Source organism: Peromyscus leucopus, chromosome 2, assembly GCF_004664715.2.
Source record: "Peromyscus leucopus breed LL Stock chromosome 2, UCI_PerLeu_2.1, whole genome shotgun sequence".
In the NCBI taxonomy this organism is placed as follows: domain Eukaryota; kingdom Metazoa; phylum Chordata; class Mammalia; order Rodentia; family Cricetidae; genus Peromyscus; species Peromyscus leucopus.
Window position 1 is genome coordinate 59,316,731 of NC_051064.1, and position 18,984 is coordinate 59,335,714.

Below are 18,984 nucleotides of genomic sequence, written 5' to 3' on the forward strand. Positions count from 1 at the left end.
CTTAAGCTACCTTGTATCCTTGATAGGAAATGAATCCTTTGACCCCAACAAAATTAATCCCAAAGCAACAAGTATTCTGGACAGAACATGGAAAAGAAATACTGACCACAGGAAGGAAAACTGACTTTATTTGTACAGAGCACAATCATTTTCACTAGAAAGCCATACAGACTCTATATAAAACTGCTGGAATTAAATCCAACACACAGAGCAATACACAAACGTTAATTTCAATTTCTACATATTACAACAATAAACACAAATTAAAATTTAAAATTAAAAGCAAAAGCCATTTATAACAGTTTTAAAAAGTAAGACATAGTTAAGAATACAAAGCCTGGAGGTTGGTGCAACCTAGACAAACCCAAATTGAAAAATATTCTACAAATTATGTAACCAGTACTCCTTAGAATTGCCTAGGTTCTGAAAAATAAAGATTAAAAAAGTCAGAAAAAAACAAGAGCTGACAAGTAAATGTAATAGCCTGGATGAGAAAAAAAGACATCAGTGGAAGAACTGGTCAGATATGATCAGAGTGCATGAGGGGAGTTCCAGGATTGTTTTCCAGTTCTGACAATATAGTAACATAAGATATTGATGGTAGAGCAAAATGAGTAAAGGAACACACACGCGCGCGCGCGCACACACACACACACACACACAAGCAATCTAAAATAAAATATATTAATATAGTTTATAAGAGTATCAGAGGAATAATATTTGTACACTGAAAATGAGAAAACACTGCTAAAATTGGAAATATCTAAATATATGGTAAGATTAAGAATGTTTATGGATCAAAAGACTTAAGATTACTAAAATAATAATTCTCCCCAAACTGGTCCCAATGAAATTAACTCTAATTAGAATTCTGTCTAGGAGGCTAGTAGTCATATGGAAATACAGTACCACTAAAACAGTCAAAGCCACTCTGAAAAAAAAAGTACATCTTCTATAAGTTACAAATTCCACAAAATATGCAATGAACAGACACTAGATCAACAATACAAAAAAGAGCAGAAATAGAGCCATAAGCACGGGGCCAGTTCATTTCAACAAAGATGTGAAGGCAGTTAGTGGGGAAAAAAAAAACAAAACAGATTTTTCACCAACAAGTAATGATAGATCTGTTTGACAACTAAATAAAACAAACCACCCACCTACTTTAACTCATGTATTGTTCCACATGTAAAAACTAACTCTAAATGAACAATGTACATAAATGGAAACCTTCATACTATGAACTTTATTGAAGAAAACAAGGCAGGAAAATTTTGTAATATCTGGAAAAGAATAGACTTCTTATATACAAAATCCAAAGTACGATCCATTAAAAATCAGTAAGTAGGACTTCACCAAAATTAAGAACATGGGGCCAGAAGGCTGGCTCAGTGGTTAAGAGTACTTATTCCTCTTGCAGAAGACCTGAGTTCAGTTCCCTACAGACAGCCCTAATTACAGGAGATCTAACTCCCTCTTCTGAACTCTGCAAGGACTTATGCACATGCATGCTGTGAATACGTACATACATATAAACATTCATACACATAAAGTAAAATGAATCTAAAAAAGGTATTCAAGACATTTAAGTTAGGTGTGGTGCCACAGTTCTACAATGCCAGCACGCTGGAGATTTAAGTAGGATGATTACAAGTTCCAGGTTAGCCTCAGCTACATATTAAGCCTCAAGGTAGTATGGGATACTTAGTGAGACCCTCACTCAAACAAGCAAGCAAGGAAGCAAACAAACAAATGCAAAACAAAAAACCAAAAGGCAATGAATACAACTACAACAACAACTGTTGCACCCATAGCTCAGGGGACACTGTGGAAGAGGGGGCAGAAAGATGGAAGAGCCAAAGGACTAGGAAGTCTGCTGTGAGAGTATGTCTCTTAGAAACAACAAGGAAGCCACATTCGATATTTCAGCAATATGGCTGCCTAAACAAGACCTAAACAATGGCAACACCAAAGACATGCTACATGGAAAGGGGAATGCTCACAGGACCCTACCCCCTTAGACAAAGAACTACAAGCAATTAATGACAATTGAGAGAAGGAAAATTAGTCTTCCTCAGGATAACTAGTCTAATTGGTTATCCAACACCAAATAATCAACCCTGAAATCATATACATACAAGGAACACTAAACAGCAGGTTGTATATATATATATATAATAATTAAAGAAAAGGCCACGAAGAAGGAGTGGTGGCGCATGAGAGGGACTAGAGGGTGGAGAGGGAAGGGGGAACTGAAGTAATTATATTTTACCTTTAAAAATGTGTGCGTGGGGGGTGGGGGAGTGCAGCAAGATAAAGGTGATTGTAACCAAGCTGACAACTTGAGCTTGATCCCCAGGTCCCACACAGCAGAAGGAGAGAAGTGACTGCCCCAAGTTGTCTTCTGACCTCCACATGCATGCAGTGGCATGTTCAATAACAACAACAACAAATGAGTAAGTGCAATACAAAACTGAAAACAGCAGCAAAGCCAATACTGAACAAAACTGAAGTTTCCCATTTCCATATTTCAAAAGTTATCACAGGGCTAACATAAAACTGTATGACAGAGATCATGGTACAGAATAGAGAATTTGGAAATAAATGATCACATACACCATCCCCTGTTGTTTTATAAGGATGCCACAACTATCTAATTGGGGGGACAGTCTCTTCAACAAATGGTTCCAAACAGCCTGGATATCTTTTTTTATTTTTTATTTTTTTTTGGTTTTTCGAGACAGGGTTTCTCTGTGTAGCTTTGCGCCCTTCCTGGAACTCACTTGGTAGCCCAGGCTGGCCTCGAACTCACAGAGATCCACCTGGCTCTGCCTCCCGAGTGCTGGGATTAAAGGCGTGCGCCACCACCGCCCGGCTCAGCCTGGATATCTTATATGCACAAAAATAAAGTTAAACTCCTACCTTACTCCATATATAAAAATTAAGTCAAAAAGTACCAAAGACCATGTAAGCCCTAAGACTGGAAAGCTATTAAAATATAGGAGAACTTACTGACATTGGATTCACTATGATTTCTTAGCTATGACACCTAAAACATTGGCAACAAATGTAAAAACAGATAAATTGTACTACGAGATTGAAAAAAAATTATGCATTAAAACACAACAAAGTAAAAAGACAACCTGCAAGATGAGAGAAATATTTGAAAGTCCTATGTGTGATAAAGGACTAATATTTAGAATATATAAAGAGCTCTAACCATTCAGTAACAGAAAGACAAAAACTGATTTTAAAAAAGAAAGTTTCCCCAATAACTAACAAGCATATTTAAAGACACTCAACATCACTAAACTTTAGGGAATGCAAACCAACCATATCACCTCAAACCCATGAGATGATTGGTATTTTCAAAAATTTATTACACATAAAACTTGGCACATTGTCGGGCGGTGGTGGCGCATGCCTTTAATCCCAGCACTCGGGAGGCAGAGCCAGGCGGATCTCTGTGAGTTTGAGGCCAGCCTGGTCTACAGAGTGAGTTCCAGAAAAAGGCGCAAAGCTACACAGAGAAATCCTGTCTCGAAAAACAAAACAAAAACAAAAACAAAAACAAACAAACAAAAAAACTTGGCACATAATATATACCGTTAGCAAGGATAACAAGAAACTGAAACACTTATCCACTACTAAATGATGGATTTAAAAAATGGGATATTTAATTGTTTCACATTCATAGACAACTGCATCAAAAATACTATATAAAAAAATTCCAGAAATAAACTGAACTATTAAACTGAACACCATTCAGAGTAGCATGATGGAATCTCATGTCTTACTTCTTCCTGCTAGGTCTCCCTTTAGCCAGCATATCCACAATGCATACATTGCCTGGCCATTGTTCTCTCAGCAGTTATCTTGGCTATCAGATCAATTATAGTATCATACTTCTTTTTCTTTTTTAAGATTTATTTATTTATTATGTATACAGCATGTATGACTGCAGGCCAGAAGAGGGCACCAGATCTCATTACAGATGGTTGTAAGCCACCATGTGGTTGCTGGGAATTGAACTCAGGACTTCTGGAAGAGCAGTCAGTGCTCTTAACCTCTGAGCTATCTCTCCAGCCCCCTAGTATCATACTTCTTATGTTCAAGCCCTTTTTCGTTAATAATGATTACATGCTAAGCAGTGATTCTAGCAATTTGAATAAGCCAACAAAAAGAATTTCCTTTAAGTTTTAGTACAATAAGATATTTTGCAAAACTAGATTCATGTAACTTTTATTGTTATATATATATATGTGTGTGTGTATATATATATATATATGTTATATACATATAATAAACACAATAGAAAGAGAAGAACATTACCAAACTCCTTTTATGAGGCTACAGTTACTCTGATTCCCAAGCCACACAAAGACACAACAAAGAGAATTACAGACCAATCTTCCTCATGAACACTGATGCAAAAATACTCAATAAAATATTAGCAAACCGACTCCAAGAACACATCAAAAAAATTATCTACCATGATCAAGTAGGCTTCATCCCAGAGATGCAAGGATGGTTCTACATACAAAAGTCTGTCAACGTAATACACCATATAAACAAACTGAAAGAAAAAAAAAAAACAAAAAACACATGATCATTTCATTAGATGATGAAAAGATGACAAAATCCAACATCCCTTCATGAGAAAGCTCTTGGAGAGATCAGGAATATAAGGAACATACCTAAACATAAAAAAGGCAATTTTAAGCAAGCCAACAGCCAACATCAAATTAAATGGAGAGAAACTCAAAGTGATTCCACTGAAATCAGGAACAAGACAAGGCTGTCCGCTCTCCCCATATTTATTCAAGATAGTACTTAAAGTTCTAGCTAAGCAATAAGACAACAAAAGGAGATTAAGGGGATACAAATTAGAAAGGAAGAAATCAAATTTTTACTATTTTCAGATGATATAGTATACATAAGTGACCCCAGGGAACTCCTACAGCTGATAAATACCTTCAATAATGTGGCAGGATACCAGATTAACTCAAAAAAAATCAGTAGCCCTCCTAAATACAATGATAAATGGGCTGAGAAAGAAATCAGAGAAACATCACCCTTTACAATAGCCACAAACGATATAAAATACCTTGGGGTAACTCTAACTAAGCAAGTGAAGGACCTGTATGACAAGAACTTTAAGTCCCTGAAAAAAAGAAATTGAAGATGTCAGAAAATGGAAAGATCTCCCATGCTCTTGGATACGTAGGATTAACATAGTAAAAGTGGCAATCTTAACCAAAAGCAATCTACAGATTCAATGCAATCCCCATCAAAACCCCAACACAATTCTTTACAGACCTGGAAAGAACTATACTCAACTTCATTTGGAAAAACAGAAAATCCAGGATAGCTAAAAGAATCCTGTACAACAAAGCCACCTCTGGAGGCATCACCATCCCTGATATCAAGCCCTACTATAGAGCTATAGTAATAAAAACAGCTTGGTATTGACATAAAAACTGACACGTAGACCAATGGAATTGAATTGAAGACCCTGACATTAACTCACACACCTATGAACACCTGATTTTTGACAAAAAAGCCAAAATTGTACAATGGAAAAAAATCAACAAATGGTGCTGGCATCACTGGACGTCAACATGTAGAAGATTGCAAATAGATCCATATCTATCATCATACACAAAACACAAGTCCAAGTGGATCAAAGACCTCAATATAAAACTAGTTACACTGAACCTGATAGAAGAGAAAGTAGGAAGTAGTCTTAAATACATTGGCACAGGAAACCACTTCCTAAATATAACACTAGTAGCACAGACACTGAGAGCAAGAACTAATAAATGGGAACTCCTGAAACTGAGAAGCTTCTGTAAGGCAAAGGACACAGTAAATAAGACAATATGACAGCCTACAGAATAGGAAAAGATTTTCACCAACCCCCACATCTGACAGAGGGCTGGATCTCCAAAATATCTAAAAAGCTTAAGAAACTAGACATCTAAATAATGAACAATTCAATAAAAAAAAAAAAAATGGGCTATAGAGCTAAACAGATAATTCTCAAAGGAAGAATCTCAAATGGCCGAAAGACATTTAAGGAATTGCTCAATATCCTTAGTCATCAGGGAGATGCAAATCAAAACAACTCTGAGATACCATCTTACACCTGTCAGAGTGGCTAAGGTCAAAAACACTGCAGACAGCTTATGTTGGAGAGGATGTGGAACAAGGGGAACACTCCTCTATTGTTGGTGGGACTGCAAACTTGTACAGCCACTTTGGAAATCAGTATGGTGGTTTCTCAGAAAATTCGGAATCAATCTTCCTCAAGACCCAGCTATATCACTCTTGGGCATATACCCAAGGAATGCTCAATCATACCACAGAGACACATGCTCAACTATGTTCATATCAGCATTATTTTTAATAGCCAGAACCTGGAAACAACCTAGATGTCCCTTAACTGAGGAATGGATTAAGAAAATATGGTATATATACACAATGGAGTACTACTCCGCAGAGAAAAACAATGGCATCATGAAATTTGCAGGCAAATGGATGAAACTAGAAAATATCATCCTGAGTGAGGTAACCCATACTAAGAAGGACAAACATGGTATGTACCCACTCATAAGTGGATACTAGAAGTAAAGCAAAGGATAACCAGACAACAACCCATAACTCCAGAGAAGCTAGCTAACAAGGAAGACCCAAAGAGAGACACATGGATCACCCTGGGAAGGGGAAATAGATGAGCTCTCCATGAGTGAACTCTGGGTCAGGGGTGAGCAATGGAGGGTAGGGGATAGGGGATGAGAATATAAGGGAATGGGATGATTGAGCTGGAACAGGGATGAAGTGGGAAAGCAATGAGAGAGATACCATGATGGAGGGAGATATCATGGGGAAAGAGAAAAACCAGGTGCTAGGGAAGTTGTCAGGAATCCCCAAGGATGACCGCAGCTTGGACTACTAGAAATAGTGGAGAGGGTGCCTGAATTGGACTGGCTTGCCCCAGTGAACAGATCAGTGGATACCATAACTGTCATCACAGAACTTTTCTCCAGTGACTGATGGAGGCAGATGCAGAGATCCACAGCCAAACACCAGGCAGAGCTCCAGGAGTCCAGTAGGAGAGAGAGAGGGGAGGGATTCTATAATCAAGTACATCAGGGTCATGATGGGGAAACATGCAGAGATGACCAAACCAAACTAGTGGGAATTCATGAAAGTTGGATCAATGGCTGTGGAGCCTGCATGGGACTGGACTAGGGCCTCTGCATGGTGAGACAACTGTGTAGCCTGATCTGCTTGGGGGGCCCCTGGCAGAAGAATCAGAATCCATCTCTGCTACAGGAACAGGCTTTTTGGAACCCACTACCTGTGATGGGACACCTCCTGCAGCCTTGAGGCACGAGGAAGGGCTTGCACTGCCTCTACTGGATGTGCCTCCCCATGGGAGTCCTTACCTTCTTGTGAGGGAAAGTGAGGGGTGGGTTGTCAGGGGAGGGAGACTGGGAGGGCAGGAGGAGGGAAGAGGGGGATCTTTGATTGGTGTGTAAAATGAATGAAAAAATTTCTTAGTAAAAAAAGAAATAATTTTATAATTTAAATAAAAAAAGAAAAAGGAACTCATAATAATGAGATTTATTTATTGTATGAATTCATCTGTTTAAAAGATAGTGCAAATTGATGCACATAGGTGGTTCAATAATAGAAGTAACCATCTCTCCCCCCATGACTGCAAGCGTGAAAGCACAGTGGTTCAAATTTAGTGCCAGCAGGGACTCAGGAACTCATATTTGCATTGTAACATCTAATTAAATACAAAAAGAATAGAAAGATCTGAACACTAAGGCCACACCAAGCATGCCAAGCTCTCTATCAGTGAAAGGGAAGGAGGCAAGTACTCCAGAAAGCAGTATGTAGACATCATGTATGCTTATACCTACAATTTTTTATTGCCCTCTTTATTCAAGCTGTGAGTCCTACCAAAGAGAAATATGGGGTATGGCTTATAATAGTTTGAAATGATATGCTGTTAGAAAATGCTTTTCTACCCGGCATTGAGCAGTGCTAGCAAATCCTCAAAATGCTCCCTGAATGAAACAGGAAAGAACAAAACTGCTCTCTGTGGCCATTGGTCAGAACAGTTTTCTAATTCCGGCTTAATGTACACTAAGCTGTGTAACATTGGTTAAGCCACTTAATTTCTGTTTCTTTACCTGGAAAAATGGAGAGAGACAGAAAAATAGAGGAAAAGGGAGAGAGGGAGGAAGAGAAGGAGGGAGGGAAATAGGGAAAGAAGGAGGAGAGAGAGAGACAAAGAAGTACACACAGAAAGAACAGGTGCTCAGGAGCAGAAGAACTGCAATCTGTAGATCAAGTATAAAGGACAGGAAATGTGTAGAATAGAAGAACACTTTGTATACAGTAACTTACCAAGAACTCAATGCAAACAAGCTTTTCATGAGTTGTCTTCTAGAAATTGTCAAATGCATGACATACAGAGATTAGTAAGTTGTTAAATCTCTACAACTGGGAGTATCAAGAAAAAGAAAAAAGGAAAGTGCTGACTTGAAGAACTCCCAGTGCAGCTGATGAAACAGTGAAGACCTCAACACAAGACCTACTAAGTTCAACTCTCTGGGTGCTCCCAGAAGGGAAGCTGGAATACAGTAAGCAGGGCACTTGGGAGAAAGCACTAGCTGCTAGCTCACTTGTTCCATTAGAAAACACTGCTATTTATATTAAAAACCACAAATATTTTACAGAGTGCATTCCACAGAGACAAATAAAATGCAAGAAAATAGATTATCAAAGAGACTAACTGAAGTTTTTGTAACAGTTCATTAATTATCATAGTAACTGCAGCTAAATACACTTTAAACACAAAGCCAGTCTTAGCAGAATCCTTAAAATAAACAGAAACACAAAAATCTGATACTGTCTTATTTAAAATGAGTATATACTTTTGCATAATTTTAGTCTTATTTAAATTGACTATTATGATACTTTTATATGCTTCTAAGAGTAATAAAAATCTCAATTTGCCTTCTAAAACTATAGTTCAATTATATTTATTGATTTTAGTATTTGCTTTGGTAGAAAATGTAGTTAGCTGCTACCTATATACTTGACCTGCTACATTTTAATTAAAAAATAAAGCAAAAACAAAAACAAATATCTTTTACATAGACAAAATAAAGTTTTGTTAAAAAGATATAAAAGATGAAATATTAGAAATGTATTCTAGGTTGCAGACCCTTTAAGATTTTGCCTTCACTTATAGCAGGACATCTGAAAAGGGGGCAGGGAGGGTGCATGTGCAGAGTAGGGAACACAACAGTTTCTTTCAGACTTCCTACTTAGTTACTTACAGTGCTGATCACAATCAACTCTGGCAAACACTACTTGATTTTTATCTGGATATTCTTCCTTAATGACATCAGATGCTTCCTCAAAAATTGGATGCAACATCTGGCTGAAACGACACCTACACACAGACAAGCACACAAATTAGCAGGGAAATGCAGAAGGCACAGGATCTTACTTCAGTTATCATTCATTGATGTTTAGTATATGTACAACAAAAAACTTGTGAGACAATCACACATTCAATTTAACCATGCTTCTGATGTTTGTCAATGAATGAGAGGAAACCAACTTGCATTTAAAGACTGTACTCTCTAATGCAATATTGTATAAACTATCAAGTTGATCTGTTGTTCTGCCTTATGGTTAACTGCCAGTGTTATGGTGCATGTAGCTATGGATCTCACAGAGGCCATAGCTACATGCTAGAGCATACCCTCTAACCTACATTGCTTGGGTTTGTAACTGTTAAGATCTGAGTGTTTACAGAAGTAATTTGCTTTCTCTGAACAATGAACATATTTCCATATTATTGTACAAACTCTTAATTTATTGCAAATGCTAGATCAATCCACCTAGCTACTCCATCAATCTCAGACACATGTTAACATACTAAATAAAACAGTTTTTTTAAAAGAATATATGGCATATAATGAGTATTTTCCCTTCAAAATATATCTGCACATTAAAATAGGCCATTATCTCTGCAAACATATAAACCTACTATGTCCAGCAGCAAAAGTTCGAATTCCTAAGGACTCCCTGACTATTTTCCCCTCTCCCACCTATTTAAAAGTGGGACACAATAGCCACAATAATACAGGAAATTGTTACTTCTAATCTTAGCTGCCCCTCATTTGGCCAACAACTTCAGAAATACATATTATGGGTGATTAAAGGGACCTAAGGGTAGTGGGGGTTAGGGGAATAAATAGTGTAAACATCATACAACCAGCTGGGAAAGATGGACATTTCAAGGGAAAAGGTATTGAGGATATGGTAAAGTACTATAATTGCTACTATTGTTTTTAGAACCCTTATGCACCAAGACATTTTCTTGAAGAAACCCATAAATTCTAATCCATGTGATTTTACATCAGCAATAATCTAGTGAAGAATACACGAAAGGATGGAGAATTACACCTCCTCCCTATATCTTCTTGCTTCTCTCTCTAGCCTACTCACCTGACTTCCTAAGGAGATGTCCTAGAATATATCAAGGAGACACAATCTGTATCTTCAGACTCTTGCTTTCAAGTGGTTCTTTCCTCTTTAGCATCTTAAGTCTCCCGTCTGGGATAGGTAGGGTCTGTGGACATCATGGACCGTGTCTTATTTGACTACATATTCTAATAAGCGGTTCAATAGATTCTGTTAAAGGAGCAAGCTGATAAATTCAAGAACTAGAGCAGCTGGAACCCAAGGTCTGCAAGGACTAAAAAAATTCTAGAAATAGACTAGGCAAAGGGCAGGGGAAGGCAGAGACAGGGTTTGGTTTTTGGTTCTTTAGCTGGGGCCTAGTCAAGAACAGATGGAAGGCTTCTGGCTCCAGAGCAAAGGAGGTCTCACACCAAGGACTCCTCTCTGGGCTGTCCAGTTAAGTTTTTAAGCAGATTCATGTTAAAAACAGTATCCATTTGAATACTAAAAGTTTAAAGTGGAAGATGAAATTACAGTTCAATTCTAGCCGGACGGCAGTGGCGCAAGCCTTTATTCCCAGCACTTGGAAGGCAGAGGCAGGTGGTTCTCTGTGAATTTGAGGCCAGCCTGGTCTACAGAGCGAGATCCAGGACAGGCACCAAAACTACAGAGAAACCCTGTCTTGGGACAAAACAAAACAAAACAAAAACAAAAACAAAAACAAAAAACCAGCTGCACAGTTAAATTCTAGTATTACCGCACCTTTGGATGCATGTAAAGGCTACATTTACACAGGTAACACCACAAAAGCAACAGAACCACTAAACGACTTTCATGGTCTTCTGAATTCAATCTTCAATCAAAGGCTTAAATAATCCTTAACAAATCAACCACAAAGGTAACAGTCTTGCAGAGACACTTTGGGGACATTTACTATTATGATCTAGTGGGAGAGAAATAAGCTTTAGATTTAGACATAGCTGACTTTAAATCCCTGATCCACACTTGACTAGCCAGATGGCTGTAGCTAAAGTTTCTTCTGGCTACAGATGGCCTTTCTGAACCTCAACTTCCTCAATCTAAAATGGAAATTACAATATCTGCCTGGGGGACAATCCTGAGCCTTAGAACAATATATATAGAGCTTGCCACATTCACAGCATTACTAAGTACCTACTGTGGTTTATTACTCTCTGAATTATTATAGCACTTCTAGGCAGCTACATAAGAGAACTAAATTCCAGAGAGAATAGTCTATCTAGCCTTTGAAAACACCGGAAAGCTACCAGCAAATTACTCAAGTTTTCTCAGTTGAAAAAAAGAGCAGCAATTTACCATTAATAGTAAAAGACATTCTTTAGGTAATATGTTTTCTCAAATAACCACTACTAGTCCACATTTCCAAATCAGATTTTGCAAGTCCTAGTCTGCTTTCTCATAATAGCCAGAATTCCTCAGTCCAGAGTATTGCATTCTAATTTGTCCTGTGTACAATCTGATCAGGTCACAGGGAAAGTACTTTGCTCCTCTGGATCTGAATATCCTTACCTGTAAAGTAAATTGGACTAGATAGTCTCTACCAAACTTTATGACTAACATTAATCCTAATTTGCCTTTAGAAATGCTACCTCCATTACACATTTACATACATATACATGGTATTTTCCTATGAATCTTCAACTTTTTATTAAAGTTTTTTAAATACCTGTATCATGCATTCACATACTGATTCAAGAGACACTGTTATGTACTTATGAGTCATGTATTTTGCAAAATGCTTGAGGATGACATTTTAAAGTAAAGTTATGGTAACTTTCTCCACAAAGCAAAGATGGTATTTGAGAATCACTAACTAGATTGTAGCATGTGTAGAGCTGTAGCTGGTAAGACTGGAGCTGTGAGAAATGCAGATGCTCCTTAACTTACAAAAGAACTAAGTCTATGGAATCTAACATGAACTGAAAATATCTTAAGGCAAAAATGTATTAACTATGCCTACCCTTCAAATGGCACAGCTCAGAAACAGCACAGTTCAGAGTATCAGTTTTTCACCCTCACAATCACCTGGCTGGCTGGGAGCTAGACATTGCCACCACAGTCTACCATAGAGGCAATATATACTGCTTGTCACTAGCCCAGACAGAGGTAACAATTTAAAGTCCAGTTTCTATTGAATGCATATAATTTTTACACAATAGTAAAATTTAAAAGCCATATGCTAAATTATTGCAAACTGGACACTGTACAAGGCTTCCTAGTCTGACTTGACAGAAGGGTAGGAGCACCGATACATGAAGATGACCTGAAGAAAGTGGCACTTCAGGCTAATGTTAAAGATGATTAACAAAATAAAGAAGTATGTGAGAACAAGAAGTGAGCTATCCCGGTTGGAAGACACAGAAGAATGGTCTAAGAGTACATATTTTTACAGAAACTGAAAGAGGTTTGGTGTGGCAAGCGGAACAAGGGAGGAGAAAGAAGCAAGAGATGCAAGCGAGCAAATCATGAGAGGCCTTCAAGGTCAAGGCGAGGAAGGGGCTTAAATCTTAACCCAAAGATTTGGAAAGTTTAAGAGAAGAGTGTAAACTCAAATCATTTGCACTGTAGGGAAGAAATTAGCCTTATATTACAGAGAACATTGTGGAAATACATAATATAAAAACATAAATACATAATATATAAACTCTGACTTACACAGCAGGGAATATTGAAGACATATGTAAAACTAGAGGCACAGAAAACAAGAGAGGAGACTGTCACAGAGAACTAAGGAAACTGGAGGACCAGAGCTAGCCCAAAGCAGAGTGGTGGCAGCTGGCAGGCAATAAGTCTTTTAGGGAATGGTTAAAAACACTAATGCCAGTGTTTCAAACCACTCTTCAATTAATTCTCCCTCATTCCTATCTTCATCACACATTCTTTAGCATACTTAAACATCATGTTCTAGATTCTGGGAATACTAATAAGTCTGTTTGGTAGGGCACAAACAAATTTAAAAACAAAAACAGTATCTAAGTTGAACATCTCTAATTTGAAAGTCTGAAATTGCAAATGATAAACAGTTTCAGATTTTGGAATACTTCAGACTTTAGAAGCACTCAGCTACTAAAAGTCTATGTACATATTCAAAAAAAAAACCAAAAAAAAAAATCATTTCCAAGTCAAAGCACTTCAAAAAAAGGGATAATCAACCTGAAGTGAAAAGAAGAAAATGGTCCCAATATCATATAAACACAGAAGACAGGATCTGATCCAGAGCAAGAACTACAGGTCTCCTGGGAGAAAGTATGTAATATCAACATGTTTTTTATAAACTTGCCACACCTAAATCCTGACTTCCAACCTATGCTCTCTTCTCGTGGACAGGGAAAAATAGAAAAGAAAGTGTAGAAGAAAAGAGAGGGGGGTATGAAAACCAAACCCAAAACTAAAAACAAGATTACTTACCAGTCAGCATAAAAATTTACTAAAGCAACATCAGCATTATCTGAAATTAAAAAACAAAACCAAAGTTATTTGAGTCTATGCAACATATTTAAAGATATAATTTTCAGCATGATCTTTTCCTATTTATAAAGTGCCAATTAAATAAACCTCTCACCCAGAAGGCCATACATATGGCAAGGTTGGCTTATATATAACTTAACGCTCTCTCTACCCTCAATTGATAGAAATACTTTCACTGTGTCTCAAATGAGTGCAAGGCAAAAAAAAAAGAAAACAAATCCTGATTAGGCATATCAATTTCTAAGCAATACATTCTCATAAAGTTGGATGGTCTAAAGCTTAAAAATCCATTTTTATTTTTATTTTTGGTTTTTCGAGACAGGGTTTGTCTGTGTAGCTTTGTGCCTTTCCTGGAACTCACTCTGTAGCCCAGGCTGGCCTTGAACTCACAGAGATCCACCTGGCTCTGCCTCCCAAGTGCTGGGATTAAAGGTGTGTGCCACCAACCTCCTGGCAAAAATTCATTTTTAAATATTCTATTCACATAGTAACTGGGAACTAGCTCTGCAAGTAGAATCATCTATAGCTGAAGAAGTCTGAGCAAGTTAACTATTTCTCACTCTCAGAAGTCTACCTTGAAGCATTATGAAATCCACTTTTCCCAGTTCCTACCCACATAATACTCTATCACACCAAAATCTCACTATTATTTGCATCTTAGGATGTAAAATTCAGGAAAGACACAGTACTGCTTCTTTTGATTAAACCTCACTCAGAGGAACTTAAAACTCTCCCAGCACTCAGGAAACTAATACAGCACAAAGATGTTCCAGGATGTGCAAGGTGAGAGGGAGGAGAACAGCACACGCTTCAAGTCCCTCACTTTACCTCACACAGTTTTGGTCCATTTGCCTGTTCACTCAAGCTGTGGTTCACAAAACGGTTTCTGGACCAGAAGCTCCATGACCCAGGAACTTACAGAAATGCAAATTAGGTGCAGTCCAGCAGCTTCTGCCAGGAACATGGGAGTTGGCCAAACACCGCAGATATTAATTAGCCCTCTGTGTCTTTCTGATACCTGGTATATAGATATTACTCCAGAGAGCTCATGAGGTAGAAATAGATTCTTTTGACATTTAAAGCTCCATGAACATAAAACAACATATGGTACTTAATTAATGCCTTTTAATTCCTCTTTATCTCTAGTACTTTCGGTTTGGGTCATATGCAAATCAGTGACATGGTGCTTTTTTGTTCATTTTTTAAAGAAGAAAAGAATTTTTGGACACTGCATATATTTTTAAATCTCCTGTACTATAATCACCCAACATATCAACCATGAATTAACCTTTCTTTCAGTATCTGCAAAAATCTGAATATCTCAAGTTAATTCTATCTAAAAATCACACTATCAGCAAACAATACATTCAATACAACAATTACTGAGCTTAACTGAATCAATGTTATCAAGGGGATTGGAGAATAAGTCATTTAATTTAAAGTGGTATCTTAATATTTAGTAGTGTATAGCGGAAACTGCAGGGCCCTAGCAGATCACCTAATGTATTGTCAGGAATGGTATCTACACCAGGACAAATAAACAAAAAAGTTACAAGTCTTACAACCCAGAAAAGAAGGCACACATTTAAAGAAATTTTACTAATAATCAAAACCTAAAGTACTTTTATAAACTCAGTGAAATGAGCGAGAATGCCAGTTTGTTAACTACTGTAGATAACTAAAATTTTATTTATAAACTATTTACAGAGAAAACATACTTTTAAAAAAATCAAGATACTTACTTAAAATTTCATCTATATTCTCTGAATCAAGACTTGTTATTTCAGCTGTTATAGGTGTAAAAATTGAAGTTACCTGAAAATTTAAAAATATAAAATTAACATTTCCATTAAAAGTAGTCTAAAACAAATTAATAAAGTTGGCTCTACTTGGTTTTAGAAAATCACCTACCAATTGATTTTAATCATTATTAGCCTAGAAATTGGTCAAAGAATTCCTACATTTCCAAATAGTTTGTAAATAACTACGGCAATTATGAATGTATACAGCCATTTTGAAAGTATTGTAAGACTAGGTGCACTGATTGAGGTCATCGTGCAGCTAAGACAGACACTGGGGAAGACTGGAGGAAGGAAGACAGACTGCAGAGCCTCGGCACTGTCTTCACTTTCTGTGATAACCATGTGTTAGGTGTCAGCTATTAGGAGAAAAAGAATGTTTTCACTTTCATTCTAAAGTGGAAATCCAAGTTCTAGCTTGTCAAAGAGAATCTAGCCGATCTAACCTGCAACGCAGGGAAACGAAATTTTAAACCAGTGGCCAAATTTCACTTATTTTAGAAAGTATTATTTATTCTCAGGTTCCATCTCTAATTCAGTCTATCTGTTGCTCAGGCATCTTTTGTTCAAAGCAGAATTTATACATGAAAATTCATTCACTGAATCACTACTTCACAGTGAGTGACAACTGATGTCAGCTTCCAGTCAAGTAACTGCCAGATACTCCTTTGGATGCTACTTCATGGACACAGTTCTCACAAGGTGACAATTCAAACTTTAGTAATTCACCAGTACCTCAATAATATACAGGCATGTTGATGCTAGCATATGAATACCTCAAGTAATTCTTTACAATACTACTATAGGTTTATACTCTTTCATCTTAAAACAAGACTAATGCTCTCACCAAGCTTGCCTCCAAGTTACCATTATGTATTATAGCCAATAACGACAACAGCTGACAGCAATGGATAAACCATACTCTCTTAAGAGTAAGCTTAAGTGATTTCAAGTATCTAAATAATTTGATTTTAGAAATGTTTTCATTATTTTTCAATGCCTCAAAGTTAGTTGGGAAGACTAGATTTCCTTCCTGTGACCACCTATTACTGATGTAGCTCAAGGCGTACTATCCTGGCTTTTGAGAAAACAGATGCAGAAAGTCTCTCTGGCTTTCTTCCTTAAAAAAATTCTCTGACCTTCTAAAGTAGTCTGTATGACTCACTTTAGCTAGAGCAGTGTTTTTCAACTTGTGGGTTGTGACCCCTTTGGGGGCTACACATCAGATATCCTGCATATCAGATATTTGTAATTTATAACAGTAGCAAAATTACAGTTATGAAGTAGCAACAAAAGAATTTTATGGTTGGGGGTCACCACAGCATAAGGAACTATAATAAGTGGTCATAGCATCAGGAAGGTTGAGGACCACTGAGCTAGAGTCTCTTCTTAGGCCTGGAGGAAAAAGACAGATCCCCATTTCTGAAAATGAAGACTCCAGGAAATCTGAACTCAGGCCTTGTTGGGTTCCCCTTAGTATACACCCACTTGTTTCTACAGGACTCTTCAAAGTGAGAATAACATGCTTCCCTTCTTCTTTCTTTAGACTGTGTATAAATAAGCCTATCTCATTTTCTTTTGTTACAGAGGTCTCAAACTGAAAAATTTCCTATACATAAACACCAAGAGTCTTCCCATACTATGGTACTCAATTATATTAGAACAGTAAGATTTACAGTTGTGTGTTGGAGGAAAAAAATTACAGAAACAAACAAAAAAATCACAGAGCAATAAAACTGATCACTATCAAAGCCAAGTCATTAAATAACAGAATTTACCAAATATCTATTAGGTAACAAGGGCACATATGTCTACAGTATGATAAAATCTGCCTCATAAGTTCTTAAACTAGGAGCAAAGAGAATGGTAAAATGTGTTAAATGCTAAAATTAAAGATAAAATTTGGGAGGAGTTGGGGGAGGGAAAAATGATTAGAATATACTGTATGAAAATTTTTTATTTTCAATAAAGAAGAAAATCAACTTTTAAAAAAGAAGATATGATCTCTGGCTGCATAATTTCAAGAGTTACCAATTACGTATTACCTATTAAAACACAGATTTTCACACTGGGCCTTGTGACACATGCCTTTAATCTCAGCACTTGGCAGTCACAGGCAGATGACTAGAAGGAACTCTTTGTTCCAGGTCAGCCATGGCTACAGAGTAAGTCCCTATCTCAAAAAGGAAAAAAAAAAAAAAGTTTACAGAAAGTAAAACACTTAAATTCTAAATTTAATTGTTTTTTATGTTGAAATAGTTACATGGCATTTATATACTAGGTAATAAAGAAAATGAGGTAAGAACCGATTTGCCTGTCATTGGAGAGACTGGCATAGCTAGCAGCTGGGTTTGTTAAAGGACTCAAAGCAAGAGAACTGCCTCTGACCCAATGGTCTCTCTTCCCTTGGGGGAGCAAAGGGGTTTCCTATTAGTATTAGCATTTCTATTAATGTGCAAAATAAAAATTTATTTGAATGCTACCAAGCTCCACCAGACACATTCATTACACACACACACACACCAGACATAAATAGACTCTCTTAAGAGACCCCAGTTTAAGCCCATTGTCTTGGAGCTTTATATAGTTAATACCAACCCTTTCCCTCTACAGGCAAGTTTTTTGTTTTGTTTTGTTTGTTTGTTTTTGGTTTTTCGAGACAGGGTTTCTCTGTGTAACAGTCCTGGCTGTCCTGGAACTCGCTTTGTCGACCAGGCTGGCCTTGAACTCACTGAGATCTGTCTATAGGCAGTTTTTTAGGCAAAAAGTTATATAAAATCACTGTAGCAAACTTTAGGAACTGAGAGGAACCGTACAATGCTCTTTACCAATCCTAATCATGATGCATTACCTCCTCATCTAACATGCTAAGACAAGACCACGTAAGAGTGGAGAGAGGAGTAAGGACGTGACTGCTAGGGCAATCACTGGCCTCGCTATGTACTGGCAACACTAAGCTCTGCTCAAAAGAATAAAATCATCAACTCAGAAATGCTGTATGACCTTTCCAAAGGTCACTCACAAATAGTCCAGACCCTTTAAATTATAAAATCAGAAATGCAAAAAGTTGACAGTCCCTGCAATTCCTAAAATACATCTCACTGTTCTCCTGTCTCCACCCTGCTCATGTTATGCATGATCACTGTTAGAGCAGCTAGAAAAGGCTACCTAGTTGTCAGTA

General features: G+C 37.2%; 1 protein-coding gene across 1 annotated transcript in view; it reads right to left on the minus strand.

The window, feature by feature from the left end:
• Positions 1-18,984, minus strand: part of Erp44 (endoplasmic reticulum protein 44) — an 88,058-nt gene that overhangs the window by 42,261 nt on the left and 26,813 nt on the right. Inside the window, exons 2-4 of the mRNA XM_028882766.2 lie at positions 15,747-15,819; positions 13,945-13,984; positions 9,363-9,478 (exon numbers count right to left, since the gene is read on the minus strand). Coding sequence (XP_028738599.1) covers positions 9,363-9,478; positions 13,945-13,984; positions 15,747-15,819 — 229 coding nt within the window. The remainder of the gene's footprint in view (positions 1-9,362; positions 9,479-13,944; positions 13,985-15,746; positions 15,820-18,984) is intronic.